At 43.0% G+C, this 19,890-nt stretch overlaps 1 protein-coding gene across 1 annotated transcript in view; it reads right to left on the reverse strand.

The window, feature by feature from the left end:
- Positions 1 to 19,890, reverse strand: part of LOC142767077 (uncharacterized) — a 153,992-nt gene that overhangs the window by 27,299 nt on the left and 106,803 nt on the right. Inside the window, exon 4 of the mRNA XM_075868297.1 lies at positions 19,173 to 19,277. Coding sequence (XP_075724412.1) covers positions 19,173 to 19,277 — 105 coding nt within the window. The remainder of the gene's footprint in view (positions 1 to 19,172; positions 19,278 to 19,890) is intronic.

Below are 19,890 nucleotides of genomic sequence, written 5' to 3' on the forward strand. Positions count from 1 at the left end.
GACATCCACTCAAGTTATTCTCCATAGGAGTACAGATACTGTTATGTTTCCCTGCAACTCCATGGATAATTTTATGAGGAAACAAAACATTGTGCAGTAATGGGGTAACTTGAGAAGATCGCTTTGTCATGTTGACACTCTAGTGATTCATTTTAGCTCATAAAATACGATGCCTATATTTTTCAAAATCAAAACGGCTCGAATAAAAAGCAATTAAATTTTCATGATGCAACGCATATGTGTTGTACAATTTCTTTAGTGTGCCTGTCTATCTTATGAGGCCAAAGCTCTCAGTTCTTGACGCAAAGCGCCCATGTAAGCATGCCTCGGATAAGTGTGAAGTGTGTGCTATCATTCAATTTTAGGGTGCTGAGCAGTGCATTGCAGCTTAAATTCATCGAATATTGAGCAATGTGTACAGCACGACAATAATTACATGGCAGCAAGGCACTACAATAGTGTAGGAAATTAGAAGCATGATGCACAATGTTTACAGTGCAAACTGACTGGGAATGAAGCAAGTGTAAAACAATAATCTTGTTGACTGAACAAATCAGATAATTAGGGAAAATTATTGGGTCAGAGTTTTTGGGCTCAGTAATTCATTTCCCAAAATATTACAGTCAGCTCACTACAGCACAGGTGGTATACCATGGTTGGACACAGAGAGAGACTCCAGTGCTGCAAATTGCGTGCAAAGTCAGTTGTTAAAATGCTGACTGGTCATTAACAAAACGACCAACGGGTGCCATTTTGACATTTCTCTGGCACTACCATGATGTACTCCAAAACTGAAGAAATGAAGGCGCAATACAAACAGTGGAAGCATTCTGATAAGCACAAAGAAGTTCAAGTGAACCTTCCCCAAGAAGTGCATGACTGTTGTGTTTGGTGTTTTTTTGGTGAAAAAGGTGAGGCATAAACCTACAAAGACTCGTGCGATTTGCAATCTGCATCGGCTTCTAGTTCAAGATATTCGTGACATGCTGTTTCCCTGGTCGCGTTTTTGAAGCCATAGACAGGGCTTTTCTTTCAATTGTGTTGCGATCTAGTCACTTGAACAATCATAGTCGGATGTGCAGCTGTCGAAAACAGCACCATACCGCAAAATTGTCAAGTTCCTTTGGAACAAAGATAGAAAAGTGAAGTGGATTTTGTGGAGAGGCATGGTGAGTGGTATAGCCTTTGGATGCACAGCGTCAGGTGGGTAATATTGTTCGGAAATTCGGCATGGATGATTTCGCTTTACACATTCGGTATTCACGTACAGGCACTCCCAGCAAAGATCCATGGCAGGTTGACTACATTCCATCAACATATTGGCACGTTGAAAGAGAATCTAAGGCGCCAAGACTGAAGTTCAAAAGTCATTTGGATGTGTTGTTTTCATCAGCACAACCACAATCACTAGCTACGCCACTACGACAAGCATGCGGCATTTGCCCTAAAACATACGGCCGCCATGACGCGCAGAAGGCTCTGAGTTTAATACAGAAAATAGCAAGACAGAGCAGCCAACAGCCGCACGAGATCATGCCAGGGGTGACACCGTGGAATCGACGGCACCAATTGCAGTGATGTATACACAATCAGTAGCGGTTAAGAAAGCGACGACCTCGCACCAGTTGGAGAAATTGATGTGTCAGTAACGCTATGTAGACAAGCAAAGGCGCCCCACTATTCTACTTATAGAACAGGTATACAATGTGTCGCTAGTGATTTCAACTGTTCCTGCAAGCATCTATTTCGTAGTAGTCAGTTTATTCATACCTTATCTGGTGCACATGCGAGCAGAACAGGTAACTAGGCTTAACAAACATGGTGCCTGACTGTGAGGTGAGCGTCTCCTAGACCAGCTTGTTCACCAACGCGATGCAATGCGGAAACGCCTAAAAAGCTTGACTTTACTTAAAAAAGTTACCGCGGACAGATTTCGCTTTCGAAGCTTCTTCAGCACAGCATTCTAGTCGATGTCATTCACGAACATTTGAACATTTTGCCAGGCCGTTACCGCTGAGCACGTAGTTTTAGTAACATATAATACCCATTGCACACGGTGAACATTGATACAAAATACTGTATACCCAACAATTTGAGACAGTGACAGTGTGGTGCAACTGCAAATGCAAAAACAACTGAGCGCCCTCACTGAAGCAAACACGTAAAAATAAGCACACTAGTTGGTGATGTGCGTTAATATGCAAGTGTAAAGTTAGTTGAAAGACGTGACAACCAAGGCCATGCCACTTAAAAAACACATAATTCTGATAGCACATGCAGTCGGTTGTTTGCCACTTCAAATGAAAATGTTATTGCGCAATCACAGCACATGCTTCTCTTTCGTGGTCAGTCGTAGGTGCGGCCGTGCTATTGTGTGCTAGAAATTTGCAGCATATGCGTTGGGTTACCATGAAGAAAGCAAGTGATACCGATAAACACCGATACCCAAGGAGTGATGCAGCACACGGAGAGACAATGAAATGGTAGCTGGTGCAGACTGCGTGCATCCCATGAGCCTTTGCAAACTTATGCCACATTCATGGGACATGGCATGACCCTCACTGCAGCATTGTAGGTCTAACTCTCAAATGCCTACAGAGCGCCATTAATAATAAGCAAAGAGAGATGGGCCACAACATGGGGCCACAGAGAAAGCAGTGCAAAGTTTTCAGTCACCCATCACCATACAGACTCGACTTAGCTATCTCTGATTGCCATATCTTTGCCAACATAAAATGCTGGCTAGGAGGCCAGTGCTTTCACCCAGTCCTGTTCTCCGCTCTGCTGCCTGCTGCAGACTCGCTTACTGAACTTTTAGGTAGAGAGTAAAAGAAGTTGCAAGGCAGACAGTTCTGATGAAGGCCTTGATCAATATTTGTTGCACTGAATAATAAATTACTAGGACTCTTACATTACGAAGTCATAAGTGTGATTGCTAACTATTAGTGCTGTTCTTTTTTTTTCTTTGTAAGAATCTTCCTGGCAAAACTGACGTATTTGCTTGTGGTGCCAGTATTGCTATTAATTATTTCTGTACCATTCTTCTTTCTTGTAATTCCAGTGCAGCTTGGTCTAGGCTGGCCTGCAGTATTGTGAATTAGTTAAATAAATGAGTTGGTGCTACACACGCACAAAGGTCTGAATCCAAACAGCATATACGTACAGATGTAGCTGGTATATGTACCTAAACGTTTCAAATGAAGTAGGCTTCATTTTCGCTCTGGTTGCTATTTCGTGACCGAACAGAACTTGAAAAAATATAACATAGGATGAGTGATCATTGTCTAGCCAATTAGCGCAAATGTACTTGAATGAACGACTATTGTATAGACATGCGGCTTGAGAAAGCAACCAGGACATTGGAAGTTAGCATTTTGGATATGTTGTTAAAATCAGTTTATTATTAAAGCACATTTACCTTCCACGTTCAGACGTTTCTGTCACGGTCACTCTGGTAGAAAGGATTGTGTTGCACAGCCAGAACCAGAAAACACAAAGTTTGAGAGCAGGCTACTATAAATAACCACACAGAAATGAGAACTTAGAATGTGTGACTATTACACGCGAACAATAAGTAAATGCAATGTAATGCAGGCTGGTCGTCAGCAATAGCGACTCTGACTTGTTCATATATTATTAACTCTACCGGCGTCACACCGGACATTTCCAGCGCCATTAGGGCCGACCCAAATGTGGTTTTTTGATCGCGATCAACAGTGGCAGCTACAACTTAAGTCGCTGTGCCGCCGCACATAATAGAGACATTTTAACCCAGATCGGTCATGATCGCGATCGAAAGATCCCATGGGACACGAGCGCGCGGTATCAGGTGCAGCACGTCAACATACACAACACACGAATAAAATGTGGCACATAAAAATTAAATACACCCACACTCAAACATGTTTTCATTGTGCCTTCATTTGTTCGCCTAAATGCACGCCAACGAAAAGTCTTGAAAAATAAAATCACACTCACCTCGAAGAAGGTGGACATCCCTGTGAAAGCTGCTCTTCTTGATGTCCTTACCCGGCTCATTTTGGTGATAAAAACCTTTATTTGCCATATCGGCAGTGCTCAGCAAAATGAAACCTTTTTTGAGGTTGTCCACTACGGCGCGATAACCATCTCCGCAAACGACGAACGAGACTTTTGGTGCACCCCGCATTTCAAATGACTCGTCACGGTTTTACTGAACCACATCTGTTTCACACCTACCACATAGTTCGAAGAGGCATAGAGGCTGCACACAGAAAACGTATAAGCTCGGTAGCACAAGGCTAGCAACAGAACCAATCGCAAAACCCGCAAGCGCCATAGTGACAACTAATGACTCCGAAATAGGCTTGTCTTGGCCGCTTGGAGTTGACCGACTCTCCCGAAGTTCACATGAAAAAAAAAAAAAAACTCGAAGCTCTGGAAAAAAAGAAAACTCATTCACACAACTTCAAATTCATAAACTCACGTTTTTTCTTGCACGCGTAATAATGCATGCAGTAAGACTGATTGACCTCAATGGTTTATTTTTTTACGCTACTGAAAATTGTATTTTGGCTTCCGTAACGCGGCTGTCAGGTGTGGTTGACTTATGGCTTGTAAACATCCGGTCGCGCAAAAATGCCAATGACAGCTAAGCATTCTGCGATGATCCCGTTGATTCTCATCTTTGCAGCAACAAACTGGACCTACCTACAGCGGAAAGCATGTGAAAAAAAAAGCTTCTTTCAACTTCACTAAGCTTTCCTGCTGATTATTTTTCAGCAGCATGCCATGACGGCACACGTTAACTGGCGTACATAAGCACACATATTCGCCAAAAGATCGCGACCAGTACACCCAACTTCGAGGAGACCAACAGAGAAAAAAAACACATCAAAAATAAAATTCATCTCTGTTATTCTAGATTTACGACGGGAGGATAAAGCGCAGATCTGCGAAATGTTGACTATTTTCTGTTCAATACACAGGGTAATGGTAGAGATTCCCGTCTGGGCCCCGTAGTTAGTGTGTAGTGTTGTTTAGAATTTTTTCTTGAGCCGTAAGTGTTACATAGATGAGTATTCGGCTGACCTTACTATATATCCCACATGCTTACGTCAAATAACTCACGGCCCTCAGTCCCCAGCAGCTGCGAAGCAACTGACCACGGCGGCGATCAGATCTGCAACGCAGCAGAGGGTGCTAAGAATCTCTGGATCCGGACAGGCCGCCATTGGAACCTGAACTTGGCAACGTTTAATGCTAGAACCTTATCTAGTGAGGGAAGTCTAGCTGTACTATTCGAGGAGCTAGAGGGTGTTAAATGGGATATAATAGGGCTCAGTGAGGTTAGGAGGACAGATGAGGCCTATACGGTGCTACAGAATGGGCACGTCCTTTGCTACAGGGGCTTGGCAGACAGAAGAGAACTGGGAGTGGGGTTTCTAATTCACAGAAACATAGCTGGCAACATAGAGGAATACTATAGCATTAATGAAAGGGTGGTAGGTATCGTAATTAAACTGAATAAAAGATACAAGATGAAGGTAGTACAGGCTTACGCGCCTACATCCAGCCATGATGACGCTTCAGTTGAAAGCTTCTACGAAGACGTGGAATTGGCAATGAGTAAGGTAAAAACACAGTATACTATAGTGATGGGCGACTTTAATGCAAAGGTAGGGAAGAAGCAGGCTGGAGACCAGGCAGTCGGAGATTATGGCATCGGTACTAGAAACGCCAGAGGAGAGCTACTAGTAGAATTCGCAGAACGCAATAATTTACGGATTTTGAATACCTTCTACCGAAAACGAGAAAACCGCAAGTGGTCATGGAGGAGCCCTAATGGCGAAAATAAGAACGAAATAGACTTCATAATGAGTGCACACCCTGGAATCGTGCAGGATGTGGAAGTGATTGGCAAGGTGCGATGCAGTGACCATAGAATGGTACGGTCTCGAATTCGCCTAGACTTGAAGAAGGAACGACAGAAACTGATACGCAAGAAGCCAATCAATCAGCTAGCACTGAGAGGGAAAGTACAGGAATTCAGAGTGTCGCTGCAGAACAGGTACTCGGCTCTTAGTGAGGAAACCAACCTTAGCGTAGATACAATGAATGATAATCTGACGAGTATCATTACGGAGTGTGCAGTGGAAGTTGGAGGCAGGGTAGTTAGACAGGACACTGGCAAGCTTTCCCAGGATACGAAGAACCTAAATAAGAAGCGTCAAACCATGAAAGTGTCAAGTACAACAGACGAAATAGAACTAGCAGAGCTTTCGAAGTTGATTATTAGACGTAAAGTATGCGATGTGAGAAGGTATAACATGGAGAGAATTGAACACGCTCTGAAAAACGGAGGAAGCTTCAAAGCAGTGAAGAGGAAACTTGGAATAGGCAAAAGTAGGATGTATGCACTAAGGGACAAAGAAGGCAAAATAACTACCAATATGGATAGGATAGTTAAAATAGCGGAGGAGTTTTACAGAGATCTGTACAGTAGCCGAGACAACCACGACCTTAATAATATAAGAACTAGCAGTAACCCAGACGACACCCCACCAGTAATGATAGAAGAAGTAAGAAAAGCTTTGGAGAGCATGCAAAGAGGCAAAGCTGCTGGTGAGGATCAGGTAACATCAGATCTGCTGAAAGATGGAGGACAGATTGTGTTAGAAAAACTAGCCACCCTGTTTACGAGGTGTCTCCTGACGGGAAGGGTACCAGAGCCTTGGAAGAACGCTAACATCATCTTAACACATAAGAAAGGAGATGACAAGGACTTGAAGAATTACAGGCCGATCAGCTTGCTCTCTGTAGTGTACAAGCTATTTACAAAGGTAATTGCTAACAGAGTAAAGAAAACATTAGAATTCAATCAACCAAAGGAACAAGCAGAATTTCGAACAGGCTACTCAACAATCGACCACATTCATACTATCAATCAGTTAATAGAGAAATGCTCAGAGTATAACCAACCCCTATACATAGCCTTCATAGATTACGAGAAGGCGTTTGATTCAGTAGAAATATCAGCCGTCATGCAAACAATGCGGAATCAGGGCGTAGATGAAGTATATATAAACATTCTGGAAGAAATCTACAGGGGATCAACTGCTACCATAGTGCTTCATAAAGAAAGCGACCGAATACCAATCAAGAAGGGTGTAAGGCAGGGGGACACAATTTCCCCAATGCTATTTACCGCGTGCTTACAGGAGGTTTTCAGGAGCCTAGAATGGGAACAGTTAGGGATAAGAGTCAATGGAGAATACCTTAGTAACCTGCGCTTCGCCGATGACATTGCATTGCTGAGTAACTCGGGAGACGAATTGCAACTCATGATTACGGAGTTAGACAAGGAGAGCAGAAAGGTGGGTCTTAAAATTAATCTGCAGAAAACTAAAGTAATGTACAACAACCTCGGCAAGGAGCAGCGCTTCGAGATAGGTAATAGTGCACTTGAAGTTGTAAAAGACTATGTCTACTTAGGGCAGGTAATAACCGCAGAGCCGAACCACGAGATTGAAGTAACTAGAAGAATAAGAATGGGGTGGAGCACATTCGGCAAGCACTCTCAAATTATGACAGGTAGATTGCCACTATCTCTCAAGAGGAAGGTATATAACAGCTGTATCTTGCCGGTACTTAGCTACGGAGCAGAAACCTGGAGACTTACAAAGAGGGTTCAGCTTAAATTGAGGACGACGCAGCGAGCAATGGAAAGAAAAATGGTAGGTGTAACCTTAAGAGACAAGAAGAGAGCAGAGTGGATTAGGGAACAAACGGGGGTTAAGGATATCATAGCTGAAATCAAGAAGAAGAAATGGACATGGGCAGGGCATGTAGCGCGTAGACAGGATAACCGCTGGTCATTGAGGGTAACTGACTGGATTCCCAGAGAAGGGAAGCGGGTTAGGGGGAGACAGAAGGTTAGGTGGGCAGATGAGATTAAGAAGTTTGCGGGTATAAATTGGCAGCAGCAAGCACAGGACCGGGTTAACTGGCGGAACATTGGAGAGGCATTTGTCCTGCAGTGGACGTAGTCAGGCTGATGATGATGACTATATATGTAAGCATTAATATAATCTTTATCTTGCATATGCATATGCCAGAACTCAGCCTAAGTAATAGTGTAAAAACAGCTGAACTGTGGAGAAGAATTCTCTTTGACTAAGTTGTAAATAATGCGTAAAGCTCCTGTTTGAATAACCTGAAGGGTCTTTAAATTGCGGCTAGTAGGAAGAACAATTAAAACGTGAGACAGCTTAACGTACGAGACTGGCCTAAACATCTCTCAGCAACGTTTCTGTTAACCAAACACCTAGAGATTTAAATGGCTGGCACAAATGGCTGGCACAAATGGCTTGCACAATGGCTGCCAAAATCTGCAAGTCAGTGTCTCCTGTCATAGAAAATGCTTTACCCCATGGCAAAAAAGTTATCCCTCTCGTATTAGCCATAATAATTCATGGAGCACTTTCTCCAGTCACGCTCGATTTTTGCTAACCAAAAAATTCTACGAAGATTACGATACTACCTAACGCGAATTCCACGCGCAGCTTCTTGTTGAAGCAATGCTAACTGCAGCCACACGCACTCTGCCGTTGTAGAAACGTAACATTATTTCGGTACATATTGCCAATAAAACTGCCAGTACTCAAGCATCACGCACACCACAATGTGCGTTGAAGGCGTCGTAAACTAAGCGGAATGCCTACTTTACCAGCCACTTTACCACAATCGAAGCTTGCCGCACTGCAGGCGCACAAACTTCAAACATAACGAACGAAAGTGAGGGGTGGGGAGACAGCCTGCGAGACTGAGGAAGAAAACGAGGCTGCAGTCACTCTTAATATCTACAGTCTCCACGTTTACTCTCTCGTCTTCGATCTATCGGTTACGCCTCCAACGCAGTGATGCCGCATGACCCAGAGCACACGCCTAGAGATCAGCTCTCAAACACAACTGTATTATCGGTGCCATAAGTTCATGGTCATCGGCAGAATTCTCCCTTGAGGGGTGAAAATGGCTGGTGTAGGGTGGAAGCACTGGCGTAGCTTAGGTTGGTGCAAGTGCTAGTGAGGCTTGAGGGGGACAACTACCCGATTTGTTCTTCTTACCGACGCCCATGCATAAGTGTGCAAAACAAAATGAGTAAGAGATACTGACAATCTTGTTAATAATGAGTTAAACAAGGAACAACCCAGTATGCTTCCCTATGTGACTGCTAGCTGGCGTAGCATCTAGTGTTTCTCATGAGTGCTGATTAATATCAACATACTGATGTCGAAGCTACACAAAAGAATTCACAAGTTAGACGACTCGATTGCTATTTCATTACGTGAATTCAAGCTTGGCAGAAAGTATTTCTTGCTTTTGCTTTATAAGTGTAAGACTTCCTTAAAGTAAATAAAGAAGGCTAACACTTCACACTTCTCTTCGATTCTTTGGAGAATGAATTCTCTCTGCAGTTACAGTACACCATCTTTTTTTCCAAACCATGCTTGCATGGTATTGGAAGATTACGTCCTTCAATAAAATGAAACCGCATCAAATGATGTTTTCTAGGCCTTTGAAGAAAGCTAAAAAAGGGCAAACAGAAAATGCACAAGTTTGTGTCACACAATTACTCAGATGACATAACACTGGACAGCTGAAAAGTGCTGAAAGGCACGGTAGCAATGTTAGATAAATAGGCAGTGAATAATATTTGCAGTCAGATCTGCATAATGAAGTTTTCTACGATGTTTATTCACAAAGTGAGGGCCATTTCCTAATGTTTAGGCATTTGCGCATCAGACTGAAGAGTTATGCGCACAACACAATCTGCTTTTTCTCAGCGAGAGTACTGAAGTGATTGTTCTGGCTCAGTAGTTATTTTCTTGATGGGGAAAGCAGACAACAATGTTGGCGAATATTGTTGCTCCCGCCTGTTGTGGGGTGCACACTGTATTCACATTTTGCATGCAAAAGAATCACTAGCTTTCTAATTTACGAGGAGTTGTACACAGTTCAAGGACCAATTATGAGGAGGCAAACAAGTGTGGAACTCGATGTTGAGACCTCCGAAACGGCTGCGCAAATATGTACGAAAAATAGTGGAGCACCACGCCAAGCATCCAGACCAACCAAACTCTTCAAGTGGACAGGATAATGCAATATATTAAAGACTAATGGCACATTACCACTTGAGAAGTGAAGAGAAACGAAAACATAAGAGCGGCCGGAAAACCCTTACTGCGCGCGTCGAAGATGTTGACATTCGTTCTGCCCCATCCTGCCACCGCTGCAGTCGATACCTTGACGATTCATTCGACTTTGCCTGCTTTCTGAGAACTCAAGTTCGTACCTAGTTTTATATATTCACGCAAAGTAATGGAAAGAAACATCTCGCACATTTTCAAACGTTATTTCGGAAAATAAGCCGGCAGAAACGACACGAGTGAACGCACCGGCAGTGGCGGTGGCGCATTCAGCTGGCTGTACACAAACGGGAGACACGATGGGGCATGCTGACTCCCTGCCACTGCATCGTCTAGTTCCAGAGTTCTCGGCGATCGTAAACCAAGTCCGGCTCTCGATGAACGCGTTCTCATTGAGCCCACCAAGCTTCGTCGTGCTGCACGGCTACTTTGCGATTTGACCCAATGCAAGCCACCGCCCACGCCTGTGCCTTTATGATGAATCTGTGGCCAGCTGGTTAGGTTATGTGATTTGATCTAGCGCAGCCAAGGCTGTGAAGCAGAAACCAGATTGTTTCGCGCGGCAGAAAAATTGGTCACGGCGCGATTCTTGCGCGTCGGCCACGCGGCATGGTTTTCCGTCCGCTTGGGTGCCGAAATGAGCCAGTTTCCGGAGAGCTTCACCGGTTTTGCTCTCTTCGAGGCCAAGTGTGAACGTGCCATAACAGTTATTGGTCTGTAAGACAAAGTTTCCATTGCTGGCCTCACTACAATTTGCACAATAATAGCTCATATGCCCAGATATCAGAAAGCTAGGTTCTAAAAATGCTTACCGACACACTCGAACACTAAAAGACATCAAGTGGATGAGCGTATTTGTTTCGCACACTGTTGCCCAGGTGACAACGCTTCATAGCGTACGCGATGACAGAAACAACACAGTGGTGCCAGTACTTCATTTTACAAAAACGAAAAAATTCAAGCAATTAGCTTACTACAGTTAGAAAATGATGGCTACCATAGTTCATGTCAAAAAAGAATTTTTAGTGCTTAAAAATGTGGGCCATGCTTACAGCAGATAGATACTGCGAAACACTTACCACAGTAATAAGCACGATAAACATTGATGGCATTACAAACTCGTACCTGCAATCGGCCTTTTACATAACAACGCACATCCTTGCACCACAATCAGAACCAATGTGATGAAATATTTTGGTAGAGAACACTAATATCTCGCCCTCCTGTCCAGCGCCAGCACCGTGCGATTATCTCCTTTTCTTTCACTTGAAATAGTAACTCAGGGTACGGTTTGAAGACTGAGAAATTCAAGATCACCGTTCACAACAGAATGAAGTACTTTAGTGGCGATATTTTATTCACATTGATTAAAGAAACTGCTGAGACGGTATGAGATACTCAAAGAAGTCAGCAGTGATTCTGTAAAAAAGTTGAGTAGGTTTTTTTCTAAACTAAGCCAACCAATAAAAACTTTTGCTATTGAATATTTACTTGCTTAGAACCAAATGACCCTTATTTTTTGAATGACCTTCAAAGTTTTTCTACTTCGCATTGACAAATAAATAAATGAGTTTCTTTGTGTGTCAATGGTGCATAGTTATCAGAGACACTGCTCGAACAATGGACAACGACACAAGCTGATTTCACACTTTTGTTCTTCGCTACTTCCTAACTGTCTGCCTCACTCTTCACTATTAACATAAGTAACATACAAACCTAGTCCTTTTGGCTACATATTTCACAGCAAGGTCAAAAAAAATAGTTGTTAGTAGAGATTGAAATCATCAACATATACGAACACTGGCCAACTTTGATTATACCTGCTGAGTGCACTTCGTCATTGTTCTGTTAAAAATAAACATACCTTTGAAAATGCCTTGTCAGGCGTCAGGTGTTACATATAAAACAAATATTAATACAGTAAAGGTCATAATTTGAACTCTGGTAAGTAAAAGCGCACAGTCCTGTGTATTTCTAAGGGAAAAATCTCTCGACAGTTTGAACACATTGGTATCCACGACAGCTAATTTAAACAGGGAGCCCTTTGTTTTTGTTGCTGCTCGCACAAGTCTGTCCAGAGTGATCACAACTTTTTGCAAGAACAAACCAAACTAAATTTACTAGAGGAGGAAAATAACCAAACAGCAACATTTCTCGGCAGTTGAGATTTTGGATGCTTCACTGGAGCCCATGGACAAGCTACGATTGATGGTAATGGAGTAACAGTGGAAGAAATGACACGGAATGCAAATAACTGGTTACTTCTTATTTTTATTGCATTACCTCGGTCAAGTAAACAAACATGTTTAGAAGCACAAATATTGACACACGCTTCAACACTAAGGCCCACTGCTTGCGTGCATATCGGTGCTCGTTTTGGCGTATCATCAGGCTGATGACACCCACTTCAGGACAAAGACGTTTCCCATGATCGGCCAATATACTTGGTCCCGTGTTTCTGCTGCCACGTTACACGTACATACTTTTCAATAACATCTGGCCACTTAACCTTCGGTCTCCACTTCATGCGTTTTCCGTCTCTGTGAATCCCTTCGGTTAACCTTAATGACCAGTGGTTATTCTGCCTGCGTACTACGTGCCCAGCCCATGTGCATTTCTTCTTCTTGATTTCAACTACGATATCATTAACGTCGATTTGTTCCCTGACCCACTCTGCTCTGTTCTTGTGTCTTATGGTTACACCCATCAGTTTCCTTTCCGTCACTCGCTGCGTCATCCTCACTTTACGCTGAACCCTCTTTGTAAGCCTCCAGGTTTATGCTCCTAAGGAAAGTATGGGCAAGACGCAGCTGTTACATACCTTCCTCTGGAAGGTAGTGACAGATTATCATTCATGATTTGAGAATGCTTGCCGAATGTGCTCCACCCATTCTTATTCTTTCTTATTCTTCTAGTTATTTTATTCGCAAGGTTCGGGTCCGCGATTGCTACCACTGCAAAGCTTGGCTTGTTGGATAAAGGGATGAGTTCTTGCACAGTTTCTTTTTTAAAAACTTTGATGGTGTCACTACCAACATACACGCGGTATTAGTAACTGTTTCAACACTGCTATACCTGTACCTACCGCTGCCTTGTAACAGCCTTTACATACACAGCAATCTATATACAATGTGAAAAAGAAGTGCTGCTAAATATGCACTACTACAAGCCCATTTGTTACCTAGTTATATGTGATACTCTATGCAAATTTTGACACGTAGAGTGAAATTAAGTATGTGCACCTCATGATATACACTGCGAAGAATTTCAATGGCTGCACATTTCCTGTAAATTGAGTAAGTCATAAAGCAGAAAAAACAATCTGTGCACCCGATTTTCACAGATTGAACATACCGTACGCTATCACAACTTTTCAGTAAAAGGGTTCCATTTGTCCACCTGGCATATTGCTGACACAAGGAGTTGTCACTATAGTGACTGTTGAACTTTTTACGACTGGATGTGGGTAGCTTGGAAATCAATGGTCTCTCTGTAGTCCGGTTTTCTGAGACGAAAAAATTGGCAGATCCCGCGTATAGTGGGAATCGATGATATGCGAAGCACTAATCAGAAAGGTAGATATACCACTTTAAAACCAGCACAACGTTACTAATGGAGGTAATTGATGCCGTACATGACTTCCGTGTCATGATTATCATGTTCAGACGTGTCGTTTACCTTCGTCATCTATTCACTTCACGTGTTAGGAAATTTATTATATGTGAAGCTTGCGAAACGGCTGCGAGCGCGCTATTGGCGCGGTATGTTGTCATGGTCTAACATGACAAGCGTGTCAGGATTATCATGCTTGCACCAGTCATACATATCGTCATTCATAGACGTCACGTAAAACCAAATTTGGCATGTGTGGAGCTAGCAAAACGGTCGCGAGCACATCATGAAGGGCCTAAATATATACTTCAATGTAGCGTTGACGCATACGCATGCTTGGCACAACGATGCTACGTTATCAAAACGCCAGCACTGTATTGTCTGGCGCCAGGGGCGACCAGTGTGGCCGGCGTCTGTTGGCACGGCCCGACGGCAACCGGTGTGAAATTCTCGCCGATGAGTTACCCAGACAACACTGCATCTTCCTCTTTTTGTGACAGAGGGACGCCGGATGCGCCGAAACGCGCATGCTTCAAAGCAACGCAGTGTGGCGCGCACCTGCGTGTATATTGCAAAACCGGTGCCTGGCGTGGCAACGCCGGCGTGACGCGACAAAATGAACGACGGCGAGCACATGCACTAAGTCACGTCAAAACGTATTGGTGCATTGACGGTGGCATGTAGTCATGTTCTCACATGACACGCATCTAATGGTTATCATGTTTGCACCAGTCGTCTACCTCCACTATTCATTGGCGTCAAGTAATAACAATTTTGGCATGTGTAAAGGTAGCGAAATGGCCGCTAGCGCATCATGAGTGGGGCATGTAGTCTTATGTTACATGACATGCATGTCGTGATTATCATGTTTCGATGTCTCGTTTACCTGCGTCGTCTGTTCGCGTTGCGTAATGCCGAGTATGGTACATGTGAAGCTAGCGAAACGGCCGCGAGCGCATCATGAGCGTGGCATGTAGTCATGTTCTTCCATGACTCGCATGCCATGATTTTAATGTTAGGGTCGGTCGCTTGTGTTCGCCATGCAATCATGTCATACCATTCCAGTTTTGCAACAAGCCATGTTAACGAAACCATCGCAAGAGCTGCTGGACCACGAAATGTAAATCATGACATTCATGAAATACATTTCATGTTGTTCATGTCATGACAATTCAGATATGTTTTTCAAACAGCCATGTTATGCCATATCAAGTTTGGTAGCGATACCATTATCGAAACGGCCAGGAGAGCTAAACGTCGTAGGCGGCTAGATAGATAGATAGATAGATAGATAGATAGATAGATAGATAGATAGATAGATAGATAGATAGATAGATAGATAGATAGATACGCTCAAAGTCGCTGAAGTTCGCTAAGAAATGCTTCGAATAAAAAAAACAGTCATGAACAGGGCAAGACAGAAATGGTTGAACAAAATATGTTCAATGAACAAAGAGTTTTCAACCATACCTTGCAAGAATTCGGGCCCATGACTTGCTTTCAGTGATGACACATTCTCCGCTGACTTGAGGCAGGTTCAGAGTGATGAGGCATCCAAGCTTGCATTGATATAAGCAGTTCTTTGGAGGCTGCAGGTTGATTGTAAAAACCAGTCCTGGTCACTCTGGTAGAAGCGTGAACAGATTTGCCATGCATGACTATGAAGAATGTATATGGGAACACTGCATATAAAAAAGGTAGTGTGGATATAACAATGCTCTTCTTGTTTGTATTGTGGATGGCATTGTAATGACTTTGTTTTAGCGACGTTCTTCAGACGAGAAAGCTTGGTAATTCCTCAATTGGATGAACTCTATGGTTCATGCAAATGTAATATGCTTCACTGTCAACTTACGAAAACTGTACAAACACGTATATGTACTAAAAGTTCACTTGGCTCTACTATGTACTGAATGTATGGGCATATATTGTAGCAGACTCATTCTAAGCAGAAACAGGTAGGACTTGTGCTTTGATCTGTGCTACAAATTTAACAGTAAAGATATTTTCAGTGAATGTGACAACGAAATAAACATTCTCAAACATTCACAAGGGGTGCATCTCTTCAGCTGTACAAGTCAAAAAGCCTTATCAAATGACAAAACTGTAGCGCATGCAAAAGAGAAGGGCCATGTTCAGATGCAAAGCAGTGCATTTTCACTCACCGGCAAACACAACCACATTGTGCAAGATTATTCCGTCTTTGTAGACAGTCTTTGAGCGGTCTGTTGGCGCTGAGTTTTTACGCTTGAGGCTGCGCAGCAGGAAGTCGGTGAAGCACAGCAGCTGACATGGTTCAGAGCCTCCACACAGGTTCGCTTCGTCGTAGCGGCCAGTAAAGTTTGACACACAAGGTCGCATTGATATATCAAAGCTGACTTAAAATGGAGCTTTGCAGTTCCGATCGACAAAATGTAATCCGGCTAACCACGGTACAATTTGAACAAATTAACCGACAGAAACGCATTCGATGCCAATGAGCTGCGGCTTTTCGAGCGTCAAGATAATCTCAATACTTGAACAAAAATAACCGCGTTATTATTATCAGTAAAAGTAATACAAAAATGATTTATTCAATATCTTATGTAAAACGACTTAGTAACTACTTTTTAACTGTCTTTTCATACATCCTGAAATAAAAGTTTTAGCCGCGTGGAGCGCCCCTAACAGAAAAAATGCACATTAACTCATCCGATCGCTAAAAGTGGCGTTAGGAGTTGCACTATACGCGCGTACGATGAAACTCGCCGCGGTCATTTTTTTTTTGCCCTATACGGCCATCGCGGGAACTGGAGAGTTTCCGGGGCCTGGTTCTATCACAGAGACGCCATATCGGCTATATGGCTTAGGTTAGAGTTAGCTCTAACGCGTATTGTAGTTAGTTTCAATTTCAGTTCATAGCGGACTTTTGCGTACATATGTAGTTTCAGTGGATTTTGTGTGTTCGTTCTTGCTTTCCAATTTTCGGGGGTTCATAAAATGTGTTTCTCTTGTCACTCACGTCTCTCATATCTCTCAATCGAATCCTTAGCAAGCCCTTCCGAGATAGCAGTAACAATGCTACCTCTGCTATATATTCCATGGCCAAGATCGAGAGAGAGAAAAAGCTTGAGTAAAGTGCAGGGAGGTTAACCAGAAAAACCTTTGGTTTGTGACCATCACTGGGGAAAGGGAAATGAACATGGAAGTGTAAGGTGGAGAAAAGGGGAGAAAGAGGGGGGCAAAAAAAAAGGAAATAGAAAGCGCGCACACACTGAAGCACGGGAATGTCACAGTAGTTTAGCGTGTCCGCAGAAACGTTAGCAGCGTGACCGCAGAAACGTTAGCAGCGCTTTCATCGCTTTCCGGCTTAAAGTCCAAACGTTCCGGCACTCCAAAATTGACTGTTCCGAAAGCGGCCGCTCATCGAGCTGCGCTAACATTGCTAAAAGCTGTTAAGTTTCGGTGCTATATTGAGGACAGCCACAAAGAACGTGGCTAATGGTTCCGTCACTGCCACAGTGATCACACGAAGCACTGTAAGTCACCCCGATCTGGTAAGCAAAACTGTTAAAGAATGACAATCGAAGCCACAAGCGGCAGAGGACGGTTGTTTTGGATCTAGATAGTCTAAATGTAATTTGGGGATGAAAGGAGAGATTTAAACGGCGTACGTGGTATGCGGAAAACCGGTCATGCTCCACATTTAGTGTGTCATATCACGTGCGAGCAAGCGAACCTTGAATGCTTCTTGGTAGTGGAATAGATTCTAGTACGCTACTAACATGATCATTCCTGGCAGAATTATGTGCATGTTCGTTACCGTCAATGCCACAGTGGCCGGGAAGCCACTGGAAAATGATGTCACAAAGGCCATTGTGAAGGATACGGAGGTCTGATTGCGTGTCTACTGTATTACTTTAAAATCGTCCCCTTGCGGAAGTTCATGCTAGCCAGGCACAGTTCCAGTAAGCGGCAGGGCTCACCAACAATGAGAGGTGTCTCTTCATTCAAGCTCGCGTCACTTTCGACGGCGTGGCAGCATGGGCAGAAGGCAAAGCTAAAGACATTGCCACATTAGCTAAAAAGACACTACATCAAGTGAGACCACGCTCTCGCCTTCATCGACGCCCACCTCTAATGACAGCTGCATGAAGTGACTGGAGTCACGGGAAAGAATTGTGAACCCCCGGTTGAGAGGAGTAAAAGGGTTCGGCATGTAGTCAATTATAAATCGTAGGACAACATGCAGCTTTTGAATTTTCGGTAGTCTGGTAAGACCAGATGCGATACCGTCATGGCAGATGTCATTTAAGCGTCGAGTCACTGCTTCTAGGTAGTCAATGAGACGAACGTCAGCTTTATTGTAGCTTTAAAGAAACTATACTTTTTTTAGAGCTGGTTGGTTGTGCCTGATAGTGACTGCCAGAGGAAGATGTTTATAATTGGACAGGGCCTCTTGTAGTGTGACATCAGCTATTATATGGGTGGAGACAGATGTAAGGCCTATCTTTAGAGCCTGTGCGCCTTAATGTGCTTTTTCTATCACAAGCTCAGGTAACAAGCAGCGAGATTCTGCACTTAATGTACTCCAGAACTGTTTCTCGAAAGTCTGGTTGATTACACAAAGGGAACGGTAAAAGACACTCAGGATAAATTATACGAACAAAGAAACACACATGACAAGTGCTTACTACCAAGTGAACGTTTTATTGCTTCAACGAGATATAAAGAAAAAAAGAGCGGGGCGATGAACAGCTTGAAGATCCACATGACTTGATCATCCCATCTTTCATTACAACCCGCAAATGATGGATGCTTGTGGATTGTTCTCACCTTGCGCTTTAGGTTTTTCCTGAAGCACCTCATAACATTCGTCATCGTGGCTCCATGCTGCTCATACTGTTACACTTTTTTATAATACTGTTCTAGCAATCCTACAGTGTCTTCTATTTATGCCAACTTATATAAACCTTTTCGTAATTCTACTTCCAATGTTCTCTCTAAAGTTTTCATTTCCGCAACACATTTAAAGGTATCGCTTGTATTCAATTGACCACATACATTAGTATTTCGATACTACCTTTATATGAGTTCCGAATCGCGAAACTCAAGCTTTTTAGTAAGAAAGGGAGTAAGCTAACGCCAGAAGACTGCCCATCCTCTCTTACCCAAACAGCTTCCGATCATAGGGGCAATTTCCTATCATTCCATTAAGTTGCATGTGAGGAAGTGGTGACATTGATTGAGGATATCAACACACTCTGCAATTTACGTGTCTACGCGGGGCACATGTTTTAAACGCCTCTGCAATGTCATGCCAGCATTCCACACCCTCGGTATGTACTGCTGGACCGTTCAATGAATAGGTAATACAGACACAGCAATACTTACAGCATGTGCACACACAGCTCCTACTGTCGTCAGTGCAAGTGAGGTAAAATCGATTTGATCTGCAATTACTCTTCCATGGCTCGGAACAATTGGAATTTTCGTCAACTGCAACAGGGTGAAATTATGAAATGCACTCATTTTTGCCAAGAGAGTTCTTGCTGTTCAAAAAATGATTGGTTGGAAATTTTCATTACTGCGCTTCACAACTCTTTTTTATTCATGCGCTTTCGTGAATTTCTGAATGAAGATGTAGGATCTCAATACAGCAGCTTAACTTGGGACCATCTTTTCATATTACTAAAATCGAGCAAATGTATTTTGAACCATTATTAAACTCAAACGAAACTAAAACCAATAAACATCGTACAAAGCAAATGCACTTAATGTCGACAATTGTTCAGCAGCAACGGTAGACCCCAGGCACTCTAGTCTGCACTGTATGATACCGAATCTTTTGTTTGAATATTCGATTCTTCAATGTAAGTCTCATTATTTAGTTAGATAGTTCTGAAGTTTCTCTTCTATCAGAAAGGAAATATGGCGAAGGTATAATGAGTATTCGCAGCGTTGAGGAATACTTCTTACTAACCCATGTGACCTATTGCATGCAAGTTAAGGTCAAATACGTGGCGTAGTTTGAGGACATTAGAATCAGCTATGAGGACACAAAAACAGATACTGACGTGGTGCCCAATAAAAGAGCAATCATTATTAAAAA

Source organism: Rhipicephalus microplus, chromosome 7 (assembly GCF_043290135.1).
Source record: "Rhipicephalus microplus isolate Deutch F79 chromosome 7, USDA_Rmic, whole genome shotgun sequence".
Classification (NCBI taxonomy): Eukaryota; Metazoa; Arthropoda; class Arachnida; order Ixodida; family Ixodidae; genus Rhipicephalus; species Rhipicephalus microplus.